The following is an 18,769-nucleotide window of genomic DNA, read 5'->3' on the forward strand; positions in this document are numbered from 1 at the left end:
CTTTATCGTGTGCATACATTGTGAGTACATTCATAGTCTCCATAACATTGAAATTTGCAACTTTACAAAAATAAATATGTTCAGCTGTGGGAAAAAAAACACAACACAGTAGCAGAAAAACTTGTGCTTTAGTCCCTAACACTGTGTGTGTTATCATTTGCTACTTGTACCATCATTCTGACAGTTTATGAGAGAGACATGGTTGTGTACACAGTGTGGTGTCTAGATGCACATTAACCAATCCTTTTACTTCAAACACACTCCTCCCAATCAAGACCATTATTATCCCAGGCCTACTGCAGGCTCCCAAAATATCAGTCATGCAGCTGTCGGCACCTCTCTGCTCGGCAGCTGGAAAGGCTCTGAGCCACTCCCCTACTTTCTACACTGATTCTGCACCCTTGTCCTTGAAGGCAGGGGACTAAATAAACTCCCCCAACATCCCAGTGTCAGTGTCAACAGTTTATGTTTGAATTCTTGTCAAAGCCACCTTTGCATTGTCTGTGCGCTTATGAGCATACAATAGCACATAGATACATGTCAATAAAAATCAGCCAACGAGAAAGTAAAGGCCGGTACACTTTCTAGTTTTAACTGTGTTCACCAAATCAATGCGATTTGGAAACCAACAAAGTGTAGTGATCGCTAATAAGAAGAGCTGGACATCTTGTTAGAAATGATGTATGCCTACAGACCCCATTATCATCTCCTTTCACTGATGAGATAAAAGAAACCTTTATTAGTTCCACACATGGGAAATTTTTGGTCACGGCAGAAGTACAAGAGCAGTAAAAAATTAAGAGAAAAATAATATAATAGAATAAGATAAACAGAATAACATACTATACAAAATAGAAAGAACACTATATACAGTAGGATAAGTACTATACAAATAGAATAAAATACTTTGTTACATAGGGAAAATTGCACATCCAGGAAACAGGGTGAGAGTTACAAATGTGTATGAGATTTTTGTGTGTGGTCCTCTGCAGAGACCATGTTGTAGAGTCTAACAGCAGTAGGGAGGAAAGACCGGCAAAATCTCTCCGTCCCACATCGTGGGTGCCACAGCCTTTCACTTTTCAATCCATGGTTGTGGGTGGTGTAATAACCATATTAATATTAAAGTAAATGGATATTTTAAATTACTTTTTTTTAAATCAGCAAAGTTATTTGTACTAAGTAATGTAGTTCTTCAAATATCATGGCTTGTGAGGTAACAATGAGGGGGAAAAAAGTCAGCAATTAGAAAATGATTTTAATGACGACCAAAAGAAAGACACCTCTTTACGGTGACCCTTTATGGCTGGAAGCCCTGAATCAAAGTCAGAAGCTGAAATACACATTTAAACCATCATATTTCTGCCAATTTGTTACACTTGATTCCACTCTGAAAGCAAATGGCATGAGGAGAAAGAACATATGGCATGTCCTCTTGAGACTTCAAGGCAATATAAGACAAATAGATAGAGTATGTGCTCTGGAAAACCTCAGCTACTCTCCTATGGTTAGGATAATGTATGACTGCAACTAATCCAGCCTTCTGAGCATGGGTTCCTTCTTGATTTTGTGCCAAGATTTGATTAGAAACAGGCTTACTACATGTCTGGATCCCTTTTTCTTCCTTTCCTTTTTTTCTAACCATTTTCCTCTTTTTCTTAGTCCTTTGTCTGGTTGAAGCACTTTCACAGGCTGGATAAAAAGTTACAAGCTAAGAAAATGTTCATAGTACATTAGAGCATGCTCAAAAGATGGATCTACAGAACCTGTGAGAACACTGACTAACAACACGATCCTTTTCCGACATGCCTAGACCTTCGTCTAATAGGAGCGACACCATAATATCAACTCTAGAAACATTCTTCCTGTCTTCATGATCCTTGACTTGTCCCTTCTTGCCCCCAAGCAAGCTGGAACCAACTGCATGCAAGATTTAAGATCAGAGACCAACAACATGAGACTGCAGCTTCCGAGAAACGTGGAAACAACATTAAAGAGCCGAATTTACTCTGGATAGTTACCAGCGCTTGCGTAGATAATATTAACAGTTTTATGCATAAAGTTAAAGTTTTAGGCATAAAACTCCAACTAATGCTTCACATTTTTAAACTGTTCTCTCCATGGATAGAGATTGTGAAGTTCACCAAGTAGAATCTGTATTGAACTACCCCAGATAGGTCACTGGGCATAGAAAACATTAAAGACTTACTCACAGAGTATATTTTACAATTTATTTTTGTGGGACAAGTTACTAGGAGCAGCATCTGATTCTATTTAGTTTTGATGGTTTGCGATCAAAGGTTTTTGTTCTCAGAATATTTGCCAAATCACAATTATGTCTCTCCTCATTTGGATTCTCATTTTCTTTCTCTCTTTGTTTTTTTTTTCTCTCTCTGCAAGACAAAAGCAAATAATTCTGAATTTTCCATCAGGCTCTCCAAATCCCTCCTCCCCTAAATCCTAAAACAATCTCACTCTCTTCACCACTGGGACCCCACCCACATACCGCCTCTCTTCATTCTCTCACACTTCATTCGTTTCTCTGCTTCAGTGCAAAGCCAAACAAGCCAGCCATTAAGCTGAGTATAGCGCAGGAAGTGGGCCTTCGGGCCAGCCAGTACTGTTTACATGAAGCTTGTCAGGTTTCAGCGGCACTTTGAAGTGAGCAGCACAGGAGACTGTCTGTCACTAGGCAAAGGCCCAGCACTGCTCCACTGACTCACTCACATTCCCCCCATTCATCTGAGCGGAGAGAGGCAGGGAGGGTGGAGACATAGAGGGTGTAAAAGGGCAGAATAGAGGAGGCAGGTAGATTTATGGTTTTCCCCCCTTAGAGTCTCTGTTCTTACCTTTAATCACTCTTACCCATCTGTTATTACAACCCGTCTTTATTAAACCCTTGGTGAGGATATAAAAAAGACAAACATCAAATAAATATAACAACCCATTGGTCGTGATATAAGTCGAAAAGGTAACTCAAATTAGAATATTATCCAGAGAGGTGCAGACTAACTCACTCACTCACTAACAGTATATACTATATGCATACACTATATGCATGCCTCTAGCCAAGAGCTTCTGCTCTGAGGCACAGGGATCAGCTTTCTCTTACACATCCATCTACTTCATGACATCACTGCAGAGACGATTGAGTTTCAGCCATAAGCAGCTTGGGGGATTCCAACTTGCTACAATACACAGAGAGTCCAGAGAAGTAACAACAGCAAATGAATATTTTTCTTCCGCCTTCACCGACCGCACAAGCGGGAACATTTTCACACCTATGCAACAGCACAGGCTTGGCTTGCCAGAAGATTCCCATTAGTTTACACAACAGGCAAGAAAAAAAAGTTTCTTGTTGTTGTTCAGCACTCGAACGCAATGTTAATGTACATGTGTAAAGATGTTCCCTGCTGCATTCTTACATGGTGGCATTAGTTGCTTAGGCACAACCCCCCCCCCCTCCCCAGATGTTCAATATTTTACAATTTACTGACAGAGTAAGTGATTAACAGGCGAATTGTGTTTATACTGACAGGCTCAACGTACGTGGATTCCTTGTATTTCCCTGGGGGATAATTCTGTGTTCAATAATCACTTTAACTGTTGCCCGTCAGTCTGAGGCAACAGATGTTCAGGTGTGATACAACCCTCACCCCTTGAGAAAACAATGTGGCTGTGCTTGAATTAAAGAAAATCACACGTTAACAACAGGGTTTAATTGTTAAAACAATACTGAACACATATAAGAGCAGAAAGATGAGAAAAAAAACCTCACACAAAGCATGATGTTCCTGTCTAACCACAAGTTCAAAATTCATAGTCATGAGTTGATATCTGTAAATTCTGCAGAGACTCTGCACATGTTTTCCGTAAATTAAGGATAACAACACAATGTTCTAATCTATAATCACAAATTAACAGAAAAGAAAACGCAAAAAGAACAAAAAACAGACATGTCTTTGTCTGGGCTTGTGGCATTCATACAGTGCAAAATTACTTAGTTTGAGTACACTAGCAGATAAGGTAAAGTATTTACTTTTTAAATACAATAATATAATGTTGCGTTTTTACAAATACTATTTACAATTTTGTAAAACTGTACATGAAATGTTTTTGCAAGAGTTCAAAAAAATTCAAATCAGTCATTCAGTCTGTGTTCTATTGTCTGCTGGATCATCACTCCCCAGAGTTTATGGAGGCTTTAAGAAAGGAACCAGAGAAGGTGAGGAGAGCAATCAGCACATGGCATCCATAGCCATGATTGTTATTTGTTCACACAGTCAGGTTCAGTCTGTGTTTATCCAGCTTGTGTTTTTCTCAAAATCCAACCCTCAGTTTGGCATGCAAGTGGGACTAGAAAGCTGAGGCAAACACAAATGCTACAGCTACTCACTGTGCTACTTACCTATGACATGAGGTATAGATAATAAAACAAATAATAATCCCAGCAACACTCATGTGCTTTCACTCTACACAGTGGTCTCTCCGTGTTTGCCATTTGTCAGCCTTGTGTAAAACTTATGCCAGGAGTTCAGAGTCTTTCCAGACCAGATCCAGAAACCAGAGGTGATGCCCACTATCAGAGTCATCAGATATTTGATCATGAAGACGGTGAAGTCTGGTGTCATGTGGGGTCCAGGATGCATAGGGCAGGGAATGGCCAGGCTCCTGCAGTTGTGGCTGACCCAGCTGTGCTCCCAGTGGGGCCGAAAGGCCTGCTCATAGAAGAAGCATGCAATAACAATGGTGGCAGGTACCGTGTAGAGCACGCTGAACACCCCGATCCGTACCATTAATCGCTCCAGCTTCTCCGTCTTGGTGCCATCGTGTTTCATGATGGTGCGGATTCTGAACAGTGACACAAAGCCAGCCAGCAAGAAAGAGGTGCCGATGAAAAGATAAATGAAGAGAGGGGCCAAAACAAAGCCCCGCAGAGGATCCAGGTTGCTGAGACTCACAAAGCAGACTCCGCTGAGCACATCACCTTCAATCTGCCCAATGGCCAGGATGCTAATGGTCTTGACAGCTGGCACTGCCCAGGCTGCCAGGTGAAAATACTGAGAGTTAGCTTCAATGGCCTCGTGGCCCCATTTCATACCTGCAGCCAGGAACCAGGTGAGCGATAGAATGACCCACCATATGGAGCTGGCCATGCTGAAGAAATAGAGCATCATGAAGAGGATAGTACAGCCTTCTTTTTTGGTGCCTTGGACTATGGTCTTATAGCCATCAGGGGTGAAGCTGTCATTGCACGCCACCCTATCACCGAGGAAGAAGCCTGCTATGTAGGCAATGGAGACCATAGTGTAACAGCCAGACAAGAAGATGATGGGCCGCTCTGGGTATCTGAAGCGTTGCATGTCAACTAAATAAGTGGTTACTGTGAATAACGTAGATGCACAACAAAGCACAGACCAAACTAGAATCCATATGCGCGAGAAATGAATTTCTTTATCACTGAAAAACATTTTCCCACCGCTCCTAGATGACTCACAGGGAGCGGCACAGTCCTTCTCTTCTAAAAATTTATAATTCAAATATGGGGGAACTTTAAGAACAGACGGGCAATGGAATGGCCTTCCACGTGGGGGGATTATGGAGACATCCGACGTTCCTGGAACAGATATAACCGGAGGGACGGTGGCAGTGGAGGAGTCATTTTGGCCCACGCAGATTTGTCCATCTCCCAGCACAGGGAAGTTTTCGCAGCGCAATCGGTCCGGCCACTGAAAGCCAAACTTGTTCATAAGAGCCTCGCAGCCCTGCTTGGCCCTCTCACAAATCGATCTGCATGGAGGAATGGCCTTTTCCAAAACTGTACAAACAGGCGCATACATGGAACACAGGAAGAATTTCAACTCTGGCGAGCACTGTACCTTCACGAGCGGGTAAAACTGGTGCACTTCGAGCCCTGCGTCCTCCTGGTTGGAATGACCCACTAAATTGGGCATGATGGTTTGGTTATAAGCAATGTCCGTGCACAGAGGTATCGAAATCGGCTGACAAAATCCATGTTCCGGGACAACTATTCCGTTGTCGCCTTGATACTGTGCTGATATCAGCAGGGGCAGCAGGACCGCAAAAAAAAAAGTTTTGCAAAAACGCATCTTCCCAAGTTTAAGTATCAACTACAGCCTGATAAAGTCGCTGTAAATTTATCTAGTGAGCTCCTTCGTATTATCAGTTCTCCAGTAACAGTAAGTCTCTATAGGGGGGCAAAGTTGCTCCTCTCTTTGTTGCTTAGTCTCTGCTTAAACACTGCTGGCTGACTTTTTTCTCTTCTAAATACTCAAATTCCCTTCGGGCCAGCGTTAGTGAGAAATACGCCACAACATCCGGTACAATCTTTCAAAATAAAATCCCAATATGATTTTGAAGGAAAATACTCGAGTCTCAGATATTTTTGCTTTAATGCCTAACACCCGCACCAACACCATCATCAGTAACAATCAGCATCATAATCATAATCGTAGCTTTGGTTGAAGGTTGAAGGCAGACAATCTATGCAGTTTCAATGGCATCTGTGGCATCAGAGCCAGAGACTCTGGAGACATTTGAGTCAGGAAGTGACAGGTGGTGACTGAACACATGTATTATTATCATGGACAATCCATTTCACCTACTCCATTCTTCACTGTGGAGGCAGCAGGGCTGATTCTCTATCAGGCTTATTTGTTATTCTACATTCCCATTGTTGTCTGTGTCTATGATTTATGGGATATGTGTAATATGCTCTTTTGCACAATCTGAGTCTTATTTTAAGTTCATTTTAATTTTCTTTATTGTTATCGCTTATTGTTATACACAATTAAGACAGAAAATCAACAACAACCTTGCAGAAAATAAGAACTTCATGATGGGTACTTTTACTTCAACAACTTTAACAATACTTTAACAATGTTCTTTTTATTCTAAATTATAGTGTTTTTTTATTTTTTTATTTTTATCTCGGACCCACATTCTTGCATGGATTAAGAGGGTTCAATATCTGACCTGAACAACCTGCACCCATGGATTACAAATTTGGGGGTTCTTTTGTCGACCAAAATCGGTTCTGTTCCGTTTAGGCCCACTAGAATGCGCATGCTCTTATTTTGAAGGAACACTTTCTTGTCTACTGGTTGCATTTTGAGACGCTTTGAAATTAACTCCACAGCTGGAGTGGTGTGGTAGAATAGACTTTACAAGCGCCCCTTAAACTAAAATGTAGATAGGAGAAGGGTTTCGTGTCACTTTCAAGTGTCCATCAGTAACTCAGTTTGTTTGTATGTACTAAGATCATAATATCTTCATTTTAAAATTAATTTAATGAACAAACTGCAGACCTAAAACTGACTACTACCACTTATATTAGAAGAAATGATTATTATAATAAAGATAGTATTTACATGTTCTGCTTAACATAGCCTATATAGCCTTTATACACAGTTTCTGTGTAAGGTGTTTTTTATGTTAGCACCTGCCATGCCACACCATGGTATAAATTATGGGGGAGGGGATGCCGCTACATGTTGCTATGCCCCTTTGTTTTCTGCTTGATGTTAATTGGAGTAAAAGTATAATCCCTCAGCCTCAGCCAATGTGCTTTCAGGTCGCGAGGGCAACATCGAACATCTCCTGGGTGGACTTGAGGACGGCACGAGAGGGATTAAGGCGATGATTGTCGAGAAAACTGTTGAAACTCCTTAAGTTCGCCTTGTTTGACTAAATGCGGGTAGGTAACTTTAAACGGTACATTTTGCTGACCAAAAAGTTAAAAAATAAAATAAAATTAGAAAAAATTTACTGGTAAAAGCGTTAGGCTAAAGCTACGGGTTAAATTAGCAAAGTCATCATCAAAGTTTGCTAGCTTGTCCAGTTACATAAACGGCTAGTTAAGTTTGCTAAGTTGGCTAGCTGAAAAGTTGCCTTTTCCCGAAAAAGTAGTTTGCTAATGTATTTTCCATATCTGTCAAATGTCTTAATTTACTATGCAAATCTTTATAAAAATGTTTCGTTCTTTGTACATTGCCAGAGCTGTAACCGAGTACTGAAGAACCAAAGGGGAGTTCAGAATGGCGTTTGATGGACGTCAGAGCGCATTTGCAAATTCACTCTTCCACAGCTATCAACGTCAGGTAAGCAGGAATAAACAGTAATTTAGGCTAAGGTACTTTGCATATTTGAAATATCTCCATTTCTTAAGAGTTTATGATAGGCCAACTCACTGATGATCATTTTTTCCCCTCCATAGTTAACCATATTGGTTAACTTGGGTTATGGGACAAAGGAAAAAATGCAGTTCATCCCAAAGGTTTTTTTTTTTTTTTTTTTTTTTTTTTTTTAAGTTCAGATTAGAACCACACTAAGGAATGAAACAATGTTTTAATTATGATCTCTAAAGTTGTGCTTGCAATTCTTGGAAGTTTTTCTTTCTTTCTTTTTTAAGTTCCTTGTATCGCATAGAGATGTTTTAAAATTGTCAAATAAATAGGTCTACCCTGGGGTTTCTTCCCAGTTGGATGTACTTGTAAACCTTCTGTTACACATCCCAACCACCTTAACTGGGTCCTTTTGACATGCAGGAGCAGGGGATCTACTCCAGGAATTCCTTTGGACGTCTGAGCTTCTTAACTTGTCTTTTAAGTCTGAGCCCAGCCAACATATGGAAGAAACTAATTTCTTCTGTTTGTATTCATGACCTCACTTTTTTGGTCAATATCCAGATTACCTGATCCTAGGTGAAGGTTGGGATATTGATAGATTGGTAAATCAAAAGCTCTTTGTTCATTAGGCAGTCCAGTACTGCTAATGCCACACTGCTGGTCCAACTTGCACTCTGTCTTCCCATCACTTGTGGATAAGATCCCGAGATACTTGCTTCTTGAACCTTGCTTAAGGCAGTCTCTCTCCCCCAACACAGAGGGAGCATACCACCGTTTTCCAGCAGAGAACCATGGCCTCAGATTTGGAGGTGGTGATTCTCATTGCAGCCATTTCATGCTTGGCTGCAAACTGCTCCAGTGTACGCGGGAGGTCACGCTTTGACCTTGCAAAAATCCTCTGTGGTATAGTATGAGATTCCCAAAGTGAGTGACCCCCCCCCGCCGCCGCCCCCGCCTGGCTATGCTTTGAGATCCTGTTGATGAAACTCAAGAACAGGATTGGAAACGAGAGGCGACCCTCTCACTCCAACACCCACTGAAAAAGCTGCTAGGCTTTTGCCAATATATTTTAGTTCAAAAACTGGCAAATAAATTAACATTATCATTTCAAATGTAATTATTTGAAATAATTTCAATTCCGTATTTTTACAGAGTTAAAATTGTCTGTGAAAGTTTTAGCTTAAGTGTTGTAATTTGCATTAGTTTGCCTTATATGAGATTGGATTTTCTTTATTTCAGGTGGGTGTTAATGCGGGAGGTGGAAATGGCAGTACGGTAGCAATACCCTTCATTTCCATCCCCAGTGCGTCACAGCAGGAACAGGACACTGCATCCTATATGCCCTGGTCTTATTCTACTCAGGATGATCCTTATGAACTCATTAGATGTGCCCAGCCCAGCATTAAAAGCAGGTATTCACCTAAATGAAGTTGTAAGCAGTTTCATTGCTATGCAGCAATGCTTGTTCAATCAAAACGGCTATTTGTTATTTCCTAAGAATTTATTTTCTGTTACTTTAAGGAAACCCCCTGAAAATGCTGATTATGGTGGTGAGAGTGATCTACAGGGTCTAGTGTCAAATATTTTGGATGATGCAGATTCACAGGATAGCTTCTACAGTGAAGGGTATGTCATTATTGTGATGCATGTAGTAGTTTACTTCATGCTACAGTGTGCATTGTAAAACGTAATAATCAACAGAATAAGATATGTGAAAGTTTTACCTGCTTAAAATAGTTTGTGATTACTGTCACTAAAGGAATTCCTCAATTCCTCTTTTAGGACCCTACCTACATGCAATCCCATCTGGTCTCCAAAGACATTGAGTGAAGAACTGCTACAGTATTTAGAATCTGAGGCAAAACTGCAGCATAACCCTTCCTTTACTCCAAACTATGTATCTCAGGAAAGTTTCAGTAAAGCACAGCATCGGTCAGGAGACAAAGATGTTGGTGAGCTAATGCAACAGTCGAATGGTCTTGTTTCTAATCGACAGTGGCTTTTTAATGGAGAGAGCTACCTACCCCATCCCCAAAAGCTGCCACCAGGTCTACCAGTACCAAATGCTGGAAGCAGCTATACATCACAGATGCAGCAGAACAAACATGTCAACATGCCATCTTATAATAAAGGAGTCAATGGTCAGGCTTTTAATAATTTTCCTGACATCAGTGACATTTTTAGACCTCAAAGTGAAAACAACACACCCTGTTTTGAATCTTTCTATGAAGATAACTACATCCAGAACAGCATAAAGCCAAATGGTAATGGGCAGTATGTACCAGAACACATTAACCATCTGGTCAGCAGCTTTCAGTCATTAATGACACATGGGAATGATGGTGTGTATTGTGGAGACCTGGGAAACATGCATAAGCAGATAGTGGGCATGGACCATGAAGACAACGTGGCTGAACAATGGAAAATAACCAGTCCTACAATGTCAAGACAGAATTCTCCTGGAAATCAGATTCCAAAACAGCTGATGGGGGAATTGGGGACAGTGCAAAGAGAAAGAAACAGAGTGAAGAAACAAACATTCAAAAAGGATGGCTTTCAAGATCTACCCAATTTCTACCCTCAAAGCACAGAGTATGTCCAACAGCCAAAGCAATTCCCCACACTGTTAAATCCCCCAAATCAATACCCCAAAAAGATGGTGCATAGAGAGAACATAAATGTAACTACAAACCAGTATTCAAAACATCAGCTGCAGAATAAGACAAAATCTCAGGTTCAGAAAGAAAAAAGCAAAATGCAAGCAAATGGATTTCTAAGAGAGGGCTTTGCTAGGAGGCCCCAGTTCAACACTTTCATGAGAGAGGGAGAAGCACAGCTCCTTTCACAAAACCCATACTTTGACTTCCAGGAGACTGTGCAGTATAAAAGATTTGATGGTGAAAACGGCATGGTCAGTGCAGGGAATGTACAGCAGTTCATGCCCTTAATGTATCCTGTAAATGACCCCAGGAGGTACTCGGGGATCCCTGTCAAATCCAACTTCAGCTCTAGATCCACACAGCCTTATGCAAGTAGTGTTCCTGGCATGGAAGCAGATGATGTGATTCCACTTAATGAATCTGCAGCTTTCAACTCCTACCTCAGCGACATGAGGACCCACAGAAGGGACAGTACTTATCATGGAATGGCCTCAGCAATGACAACTTCAGTGTTAAGGAATCATGGAGGACCAGTGATTCAGCTTTACTTCTACCTGGATGAGTGTTATGAGCAGTGGAGGTGTTTGGAGAAGGAGAGAAAAAGGGTATGCCATCAAGTCCTGATTTTGTGTTAGAGGATATTAGGAGTAGAAGCCCTCTTCAATCTAAAGTTATAAAAAAAGTTTATTTTATAGAAATTAAGTTAATGAGGTCATTTGCTCAGCTGATGAAACATGATACAAATACAGCTTTTGTGTGTGCAATACAACTGAATTATACTAGTAAATGTATTTTTAGTCAGCTTGGGTCCAGAATAGAATAGAATAGCCTTTATTGTCATTGTACAAGGTACAACGAAATTGGAGTGCCACTCCCTTGGTGCAAAATGCAATAATAAATATAAAATATAAAAAGTACAATAAAACAACCGAATCTCTCTATTGCTAATATTTAGCATCAGCTTGAGAAAAATCTGTTTGCAGCTTATGATGTACAAAAATATTTTGTTGGTATTTATAAAAAAAAAAAATTCTACCCTTTAAAAATTTTTAAGGTTGTCATATTCTTGTATATTTTCTATTTTAGACAGAAGTCATCCTTACAAAAACATTTCTTGAGAAAAGAAGTCCAGCAGTGACCAACAGTAACCTGCCCAAAACTCCACCAAATCCCACAAGAGTTGACCACCTCATTGTTAATCAGATAAAAGAACAAGCAAAGGTGAGAGCCCTGAATTTAATGCTTATATACTGTCACCTACAAGGGAATTTTATCACAGCAGTTACCAGTTGTTAACAGTTACAGGCAACTCAGTTCCTACATTTTTTTTTTTTTTTTTTTTTTTTTTTTTTTTTTTTTTTAAGCAGGGGCACTAATTAAAAATCATACATGCATATAAAATACTGCCCCAGTAAGGCAAACAGTTAATCTTAATTGTTTCCTTACATTGTATTTATAATAGATGGGTTTAAATTGTGGCCTTGGTCATTTTTTGTGGAGTGTGTCAATTGCTCAGACTACACAAACAAACAAAAACCCCATAAGTGGCAAATACACTAACATGACCTAACTTATAGTAGTATACAAAAGTCTTGAGTCACCAATTTCTTTTGTTTTTCTTCCAAGCAGCCAGACTGTCTTGTAATTTTTTTAAAAAGTGGTTTTCAGCAGTATTTCTCCAGGGTTTATGAATGCCTATTAAAGTAGTCATTTACACATGCTTTCCAATCCAGTGCTTTAACATGATCATTTCTTTAGAGGAATATTTTGTTTTGTTAAGCCTTATAGCATTAATCTATGAATCATTCAAGGATAAAAAGCCCCCTAACTCTGGGGCTTTCCACATAGAGCAGACAACTTAGGAAATAACCAATTTTAAATTGTGTCTTTAGACACTTTACTAACAGCCTGTTTTTATGTCTAAATATGCATATCATATACATGCATATCTATCTATATATTGTATTTTCACCTATTGCCTATAGTCAGAGCAAAATTAAAAGAAATGAAATGTTTTAAGACCTTTGGACATTTTAACTGTAAACCTAGTCAACTTCAATATTTTTTTTTTTTTTTTTTTTTTTTACATTTTGTATTATTTTCATGCATGATATGTCATCATTCCTTGGGATTGGTCTTTTATTATTATTTTTTTAATTGATCTTTTTGTGATGTGTTACAGGTGGCAAGTCTTCTGGAGAAAATGGAGTGTCTATGTGGTGTTCCCCTTCCAGCAAACATCCACACAGCCCTGAAAAAGAATCATATGGCCATTTGTGTCACACAGGCAAGATGTAAGGAGGAGGCTGTGAACATGACCAAGCACCAGTGGCAGAGACCTAATTTCACAAAGGACCGAGGTAATCCACGTAGTGGTAGACAATGTTGTATGCATGTTCCATGCATGTTCCATGTTGCATGTCCTAATGTGTTCTTTTTCACAGACACCTTGTTGGTGGTCGTGGCTCTGAAGGACCTAGCTGCTACCACTAGGAAGCTCTGCACAGCTCTGTGGTGTGCCCTCCAGATCACACTGCCAAAACCCATCATCATCCAGGATCATCATATTATCAAGGAAGACGCAAACAAGGAGAAGTGCCCTTCTTCATTTGAAAGATACTCTTTTAGGTTATAATTTAGCAAGCGACAAGTATGAGTTGAAGATAAAATTAAAGTCACTCCACATTGCCCTGCTTTTAAGTGTTCTATAGCTAGCAGGGTCAATGAAACAAAGGTTATTGTAGTATTACCTAACTGAAAGTCAAAACCACATTTTATCTGCAACACAAAGATCACTGCAGAGTATGAGATGAGCAATTTAAAAGTGCGATGACTTCATCATTTGGTTTCAGAGAGCTTCTTTCGTTGTGTAGGAATTGCATGAAATATTTTATCCTGCTGCATCTTAACTTAATTTCATTCAATTAGTGTCAGACGCAATCAACACAAATCTTGCACCATCACTGTTGTATTTAAAGGCACTATTTATGTAGAAGATTTCAGTCAATCTTCATTGTTTTACTTATTTATTGGAATGTAATGGAACCTCAGTTCTGGGTATTCCCAAGCAATAATTGATTCTCAAGGGCAGTAGCTTAAAATGAACATGCTAATTATTAAAATGCTTTCTGAAATATTCCAACTGATTTCAACAGCTTCAGTTTTTCATATTTAACTTTAAAATTCTACAATGGGAAAAGTTTTTATCTGCAATTTGGTGCCACTAATGTAAATTTCTAATAAAAAAAATATAGATTTTAAGTTTTAATCACACTTCCAGCTAGAAACATGGTATTAACAGACATATCGGTGGGATGTTAAACTCTGAAAACACTGAAATGTTCAAATACTTGCTGCATATCAGTGTCAATAGTTTTGGATAAATGTTCCATTTAGTATTTAACACTTTAATTATTTGTTATTAACTGTAATCATAATTCTGTTATGTGAAATGTAGTCTTAAGCGAAAATATGGTCAAGCTTTAAAGTGTAGCATCTAAAAAATTGAATGCATTAATCAATTAAAAAACATCAGTGAATTGACAGTTTGTCAGCAAGGGACCAAAACATTGAGGCATTACAAAGAATTCTCAGGAAATACATATTGTGTCATTTCTTCCCTCGTGTGCTTTGTGAATGAGCAGTGTTGTTCTATTCCTGCTATTTTAATGTTTCTGTTGGATTTTTTCTTGTTTGAAGTGGGAAAAAAAGCAAAAATAAAGCAATTTCCTTGCTGGAAAGTGTTTTTTATTTTTTTTTTATTTATTTTAAAAGATGAACCGTAAACATTCAGAATGATGGTACATAATATATTTGAGGTCATTTACAACTGCTGTGTTCTTAAAAAAAACATTGAGTTATTACAGCAGCACATGCCTTTAATCAAAAATGTTTTGAAAAATGAAGGCATTTGCAAGATGTGGCAAAGGATAACAGGCTCAACTGTTGAGTTAAAACTATTTGGGTTTCTTCACCCCCCTTACGATTAGTTCAATTTCAGGTTCAGCAGTATAATTTCATCATTTAAGGTTAAATGTACTTTTAGCCAACTCAAAGCATACTATGTATTTGTTGGAAAAACTATATTTGGCAGACTTAAGTGAAAATTTGACTAACAAGGGATTGACCATGTTCATCATTGACATACAGCTTTGTTTTTTTTAAACATCTGTTTAACTCTGAAAACAAAAGACATTTATTTTTATTCTTAACATATAGTTTGTTATTCACACACACATGAGAAACAAACAAGGGTCTGATGTGGATGGTGTTCAGCTGAAAAAGAGCCAAAGACTTTTTTTTTTAAAATATTGTAGCAAAAATCTTTTTTACAAAGTGTCCTTTCTTTTGGTTTTATCTTTTGCGTTCACCCTTCTGTGTACGCTTCTTCTCCTTCTCTTTTCTGTCCTGTTTAGCTAGTTTGTCCTTCTCTCGCTGCATCTTGTCCATTTCCTTCTTCTTTTGAGCTTCTTCGCGAGCCTGGTCCCGCTTTTGCTTTTGTCTGTTCAGCACCAGCTCCACATTGGTGTTTTTGAACAGGCCTGACACTTTGAGTAAAGGACAAGTGGAAGAAAACTAAAATCTGTACACATCATGGTTATGTATCAATTATCCATTCTTTGGGTTAGACTTGGTTACATACAATTGTAAAATATCTGCACAAAGGATACTTTTATCATTTCCAGTGATATTTCCAGTTGTTGGCTCCTCTTCTTCAGCTTCAGTGCTTTAGTCAAGGAAAGAACTGACATCTTAAGGGTTATGACTGCACTGGATGAGACAAACAGTTTCCCTCATTTCCTTTGCATGGTGAAAAATATGGATGATTGCCAAACTGACTGCAGACTTACTGTTTTTTCAATCAATAAATCAAGGATATTCCTCTTCGTCTGTTACATTAGCATATTGAGCGAGAAGGGCTTCTTTCCTTTTCTTGGACTCCTCAGACACCTCTTTCTGCTTCACCACAATCTGAGCTTGTTTTTCTATCATACTGGCAATGGCCTGGACCTCTGCTATAGAGAAGAAAGGACAAAAAATGTGCTTTTGCTATTTTAGATTTTTTTCCTCTCTCGCTGTCAGTATATAGGTTTACTAGCAGATGGAGCCATGAGGGCAATATGTCTCCACACAGCATAACACTTCCTTATGGTTATGTACATAGTCAACATTCTCATTCCAAACTCAAGCCTACATTCTGGTTTCAGTCTTGGGGGCTGCTTTTGTTAGTGTTTCCAGGAAATCTCTCCCTTGGATAGAAGTGTCACAAAGCACTCTGCTTTAAACTCAAGGCAAACGATCTTCAACTCATAGATGTAATGCTTCTGTAAGTTTAACCAGTATTAAAGACAGCCTAAGTAGCAAGCTGTCTTTTCCCTTTTCAGTCTGGATTTAAATAAACTGATGAATCTGCCATCCTTTGATGAATTTATTCTTGTGTTCTTTGTAGAGAAGATATACAACTTTGATCGCAGACTACAGGCTTACCTGTGATTCCTAGATTTTTTAAAAGCAGAGTTGAAGGTAATGCCTTAAGCTTTCAGGTCCCTCTTCTGTGGAACTACCTCATAGTTTAGATCTGGGAGACAGACACCCTCTCTACTTTTAAGAGTAGGCTTAAAATGTTGAAAAGGTTATATTTAAGGCTGGATCAGGTGACCCTGAACCATCCCTTAGTTAGGCTTCATTAAGCTTGGCTTGCTGGGGGGCTTCCTATGATGTACTGAGTGTTTCTTAACTCACCTCTTTTCACCCTGTGTGCTTAAACACCACTATTGCATTTTAATCATTAGTAATTATTAAACACTGACTCGCTCCCATGCTTTGGCTTTTGTCCTGTTTGCTTTCCCCTTACTCCCAACTGAGTAACTCTGAGTCAAGGACAATAAATATGGTATCGGGAATGAATCAGTCATACAATACCATCATCAGCATCCTTTTTGGCTGCAGATTTGCTGCAACACTCTTCCCACTGCTTTATGATCTGTTTACAGACATCTTCCACTGTGTTCTCCTCCTGTACACAAATGACAGCGAATTCAAGCAAGTCACACAGAAGTAACAACTCGAATTCTGACCTCACTACATAAAACATATTTTTTTCAGGAGCAGTGATAAGACAAGAAGTTTAGATACGTTATTTTATCAATATATATATATATATATATATATATATATATATATATATATATATATATATATATATATATATATATATATATAACTGCACTAGGTGATTTACTGTATTTTTTCTGAGCCGCAAACGTAAAAACGTCTCGGAAAATGTAGAAAAGCCTTTATTTGTTACGTGGTGCGCATCATTGCGGCTTAAGACCACATTCATCTAAAACCTGGCGATTTCTTAGTGGGGTTTGGCGAAACAATTTGACCTATATTACTACTGGATCTTAGCTAAAGAAACTTAATAGCATCTACGGTCGATCATTAGTGCCACATATAGAGGCTGACATCAGCACTGTCACTTGGTAAGCTACCAGGAGACCGACAAGACGGACAGCAACAGACGAGAAAACACAGCCTTGTTGGGAGAACCGAACATGCGCTTCGAATATTCACCAAAAATGCAGATAAAATTCCTTGAAGCGCATCTTCTTTCTCCTCGTCGGTCTCCTCCTCTTGCAGAATCCCTAAAATGTACGCCCCATACACCTCACGATCCACTTCTAACAAGTCCAGTCGATCATTTAGCCAGCTTTCAAACTCCCCGGCGTCTGTCAAGGGCGCAGCCATCTTGGCCCCTTTGGGTCCTACGATGCAGCTCGGCTGTCCGTTGTCATTGCCTGCGAAAAAGAAAAAGTTTTAAAGGTGTTTGACAATTCAGCATTTCAATACAAAGGACAGAAAAAGCGCGACCAAGGTAATGAATCGTTTTTATTTTGTAACAAGCTAATACACAAATGTAGCAGCTGATTGGCTGAGTATATGAACTTAAAATCAAATTTATCTCTCGCTGTTGCTTTGAAAGAAATGCTGAGGCAGTTTGCGTGCTAATTACTATTTTTTCTTTAATTGTAGCATTTTTGAAACATAAAGAAAATGTTTATGCAGTCATAGAAATGTGTATTTTTTTACTTATAACTTTTGTCTCAACATGAATTTAAGCTGTAATATTTATTCACAGCGTGACACTATTAGCATTTTTTGTATTCTTTTGCAATTTCTTCTGTTTTCAGCCACAAGATTGTAGTTAAACTGAGACGAAAGCTGTCGTCGTTTAATGAGAGAAACTCTGCATCCATTCCTCATACAAGTAGCTTATAGACTGTATTTTCTAGTCTTTCCTAATTTCTGTGATTACCTTACCAAACCACCACACGAAGGGTCCCTACACTTTGCCCCCTGCAGAGTAAATCATGCACACAGATTATACTTCAGGGGTGCACCTATAAAGCTAAATTACAACTCGTAGTCTATGAACACAGGTCTTGTCAACTGTCCATCTGAATAACATTTTCTGTGATAACTTTATCATGCTGCTTGTTAAATTGATTTAGCAGCCAAAAATTGAATCGGTGCTAAATGCCCAGCATTGGCAGTCGCTTAAGTGCCCTGGGATACTGCCACGAATACCAAAGTTTTTGATTGAAAATTAATGTTTGATTGTTCCGCAGTTTATACAAGTACTTACGCACTCAATCACGCTTTGAGCAGGAGGCGTGCCAGTATTAGTCTAATTGAAATGTTGATTTCCAAATAATGAGCTATTCTTTGTAAACTCGGTGGGCAACTGGCAATCAAAAAACCTCTTGGCAGAAGACAATCGTGATCAAAACATACCAAAAATACTAAAGAACTATTTGTTTCCGCCTTCTAAATTGGGACAAGTCATCTTTGAAGATTGAGGCTAGGAGAAATAATTGACGGAAGCAATTTCCATTACTGTGAAACAGATGTTGCATGATGAAGTTATGCACATTTTTAAAGTATTTACTATTATCTTTT

General features: G+C 38.9%; 3 protein-coding genes and 1 long non-coding RNA gene across 7 annotated transcripts in view; 2 read left to right on the forward strand and 2 right to left on the reverse strand.

The window, feature by feature from the left end:
* Positions 1-796: 796 nt before the first annotated feature.
* On the reverse strand, positions 797-6,292 carry LOC308410768 (frizzled-2-like). Its single transcript, XM_080904361.1, has one exon. It carries the CDS (start codon positions 6,108-6,110, stop codon positions 4,473-4,475), a length of 1,638 nt encoding a protein of 545 aa, XP_080760487.1. The 5' UTR covers positions 6,111-6,292; the 3' UTR covers positions 797-4,472.
* A 1,206-nt stretch (positions 6,293-7,498) lies between these two features.
* moto (minamoto) lies at positions 7,499-14,536 on the forward strand. Its single transcript, XM_080904362.1, has 8 exons — positions 7,499-7,717; positions 8,018-8,120; positions 9,387-9,559; positions 9,669-9,773; positions 9,930-11,412; positions 11,894-12,028; positions 12,990-13,167; positions 13,252-14,536. Exons 2-8 carry the CDS (start codon positions 8,058-8,060, stop codon positions 13,440-13,442), a joined length of 2,328 nt encoding a protein of 775 aa, XP_080760488.1. The 5' UTR covers positions 7,499-7,717; positions 8,018-8,057; the 3' UTR covers positions 13,443-14,536.
* A 14-nt stretch (positions 14,537-14,550) lies between these two features.
* On the reverse strand, positions 14,551-17,580 carry ccdc43 (coiled-coil domain containing 43). 2 transcript variants are annotated; one of them, XM_080904364.1, is made up of 5 exons: positions 17,384-17,580; positions 16,730-16,823; positions 15,687-15,819; positions 15,478-15,530; positions 14,551-15,348 (listed from the first exon to the last, which is right to left on the reverse strand). In XM_080904364.1, the coding sequence occupies exons 1-5, from the start codon at positions 17,555-17,557 to the stop codon at positions 15,161-15,163; spliced, it is 642 nt and encodes a 213-aa protein (XP_080760490.1). In that variant the 5' UTR covers positions 17,558-17,580; the 3' UTR covers positions 14,551-15,160. The 2 variants fall into 2 exon arrangements, with proteins under 2 accessions (XP_080760490.1, XP_080760489.1); XM_080904363.1 differs by having other exon boundaries at positions 15,687-15,822.
* The window catches only part of LOC308410771, a 51,789-nt gene continuing 50,600 nt past the window's right edge, over positions 17,581-18,769 (forward strand). For all 3 annotated transcript variants that reach the window (XR_013974246.1, XR_013974247.1, XR_013974248.1), the window contains exon 1: positions 17,581-17,684. This is a non-coding gene — a long non-coding RNA (uncharacterized lncRNA). The remainder of the gene's footprint in view (positions 17,685-18,769) is intronic.

The sequence above is a fragment of the Rhamphochromis sp. 'chilingali' genome (assembly GCF_963969265.1).
Source record: "Rhamphochromis sp. 'chilingali' genome assembly, chromosome: 15".
Taxonomy (NCBI): Eukaryota; Metazoa; Chordata; class Actinopteri; order Cichliformes; family Cichlidae; genus Rhamphochromis; species Rhamphochromis sp. 'chilingali'.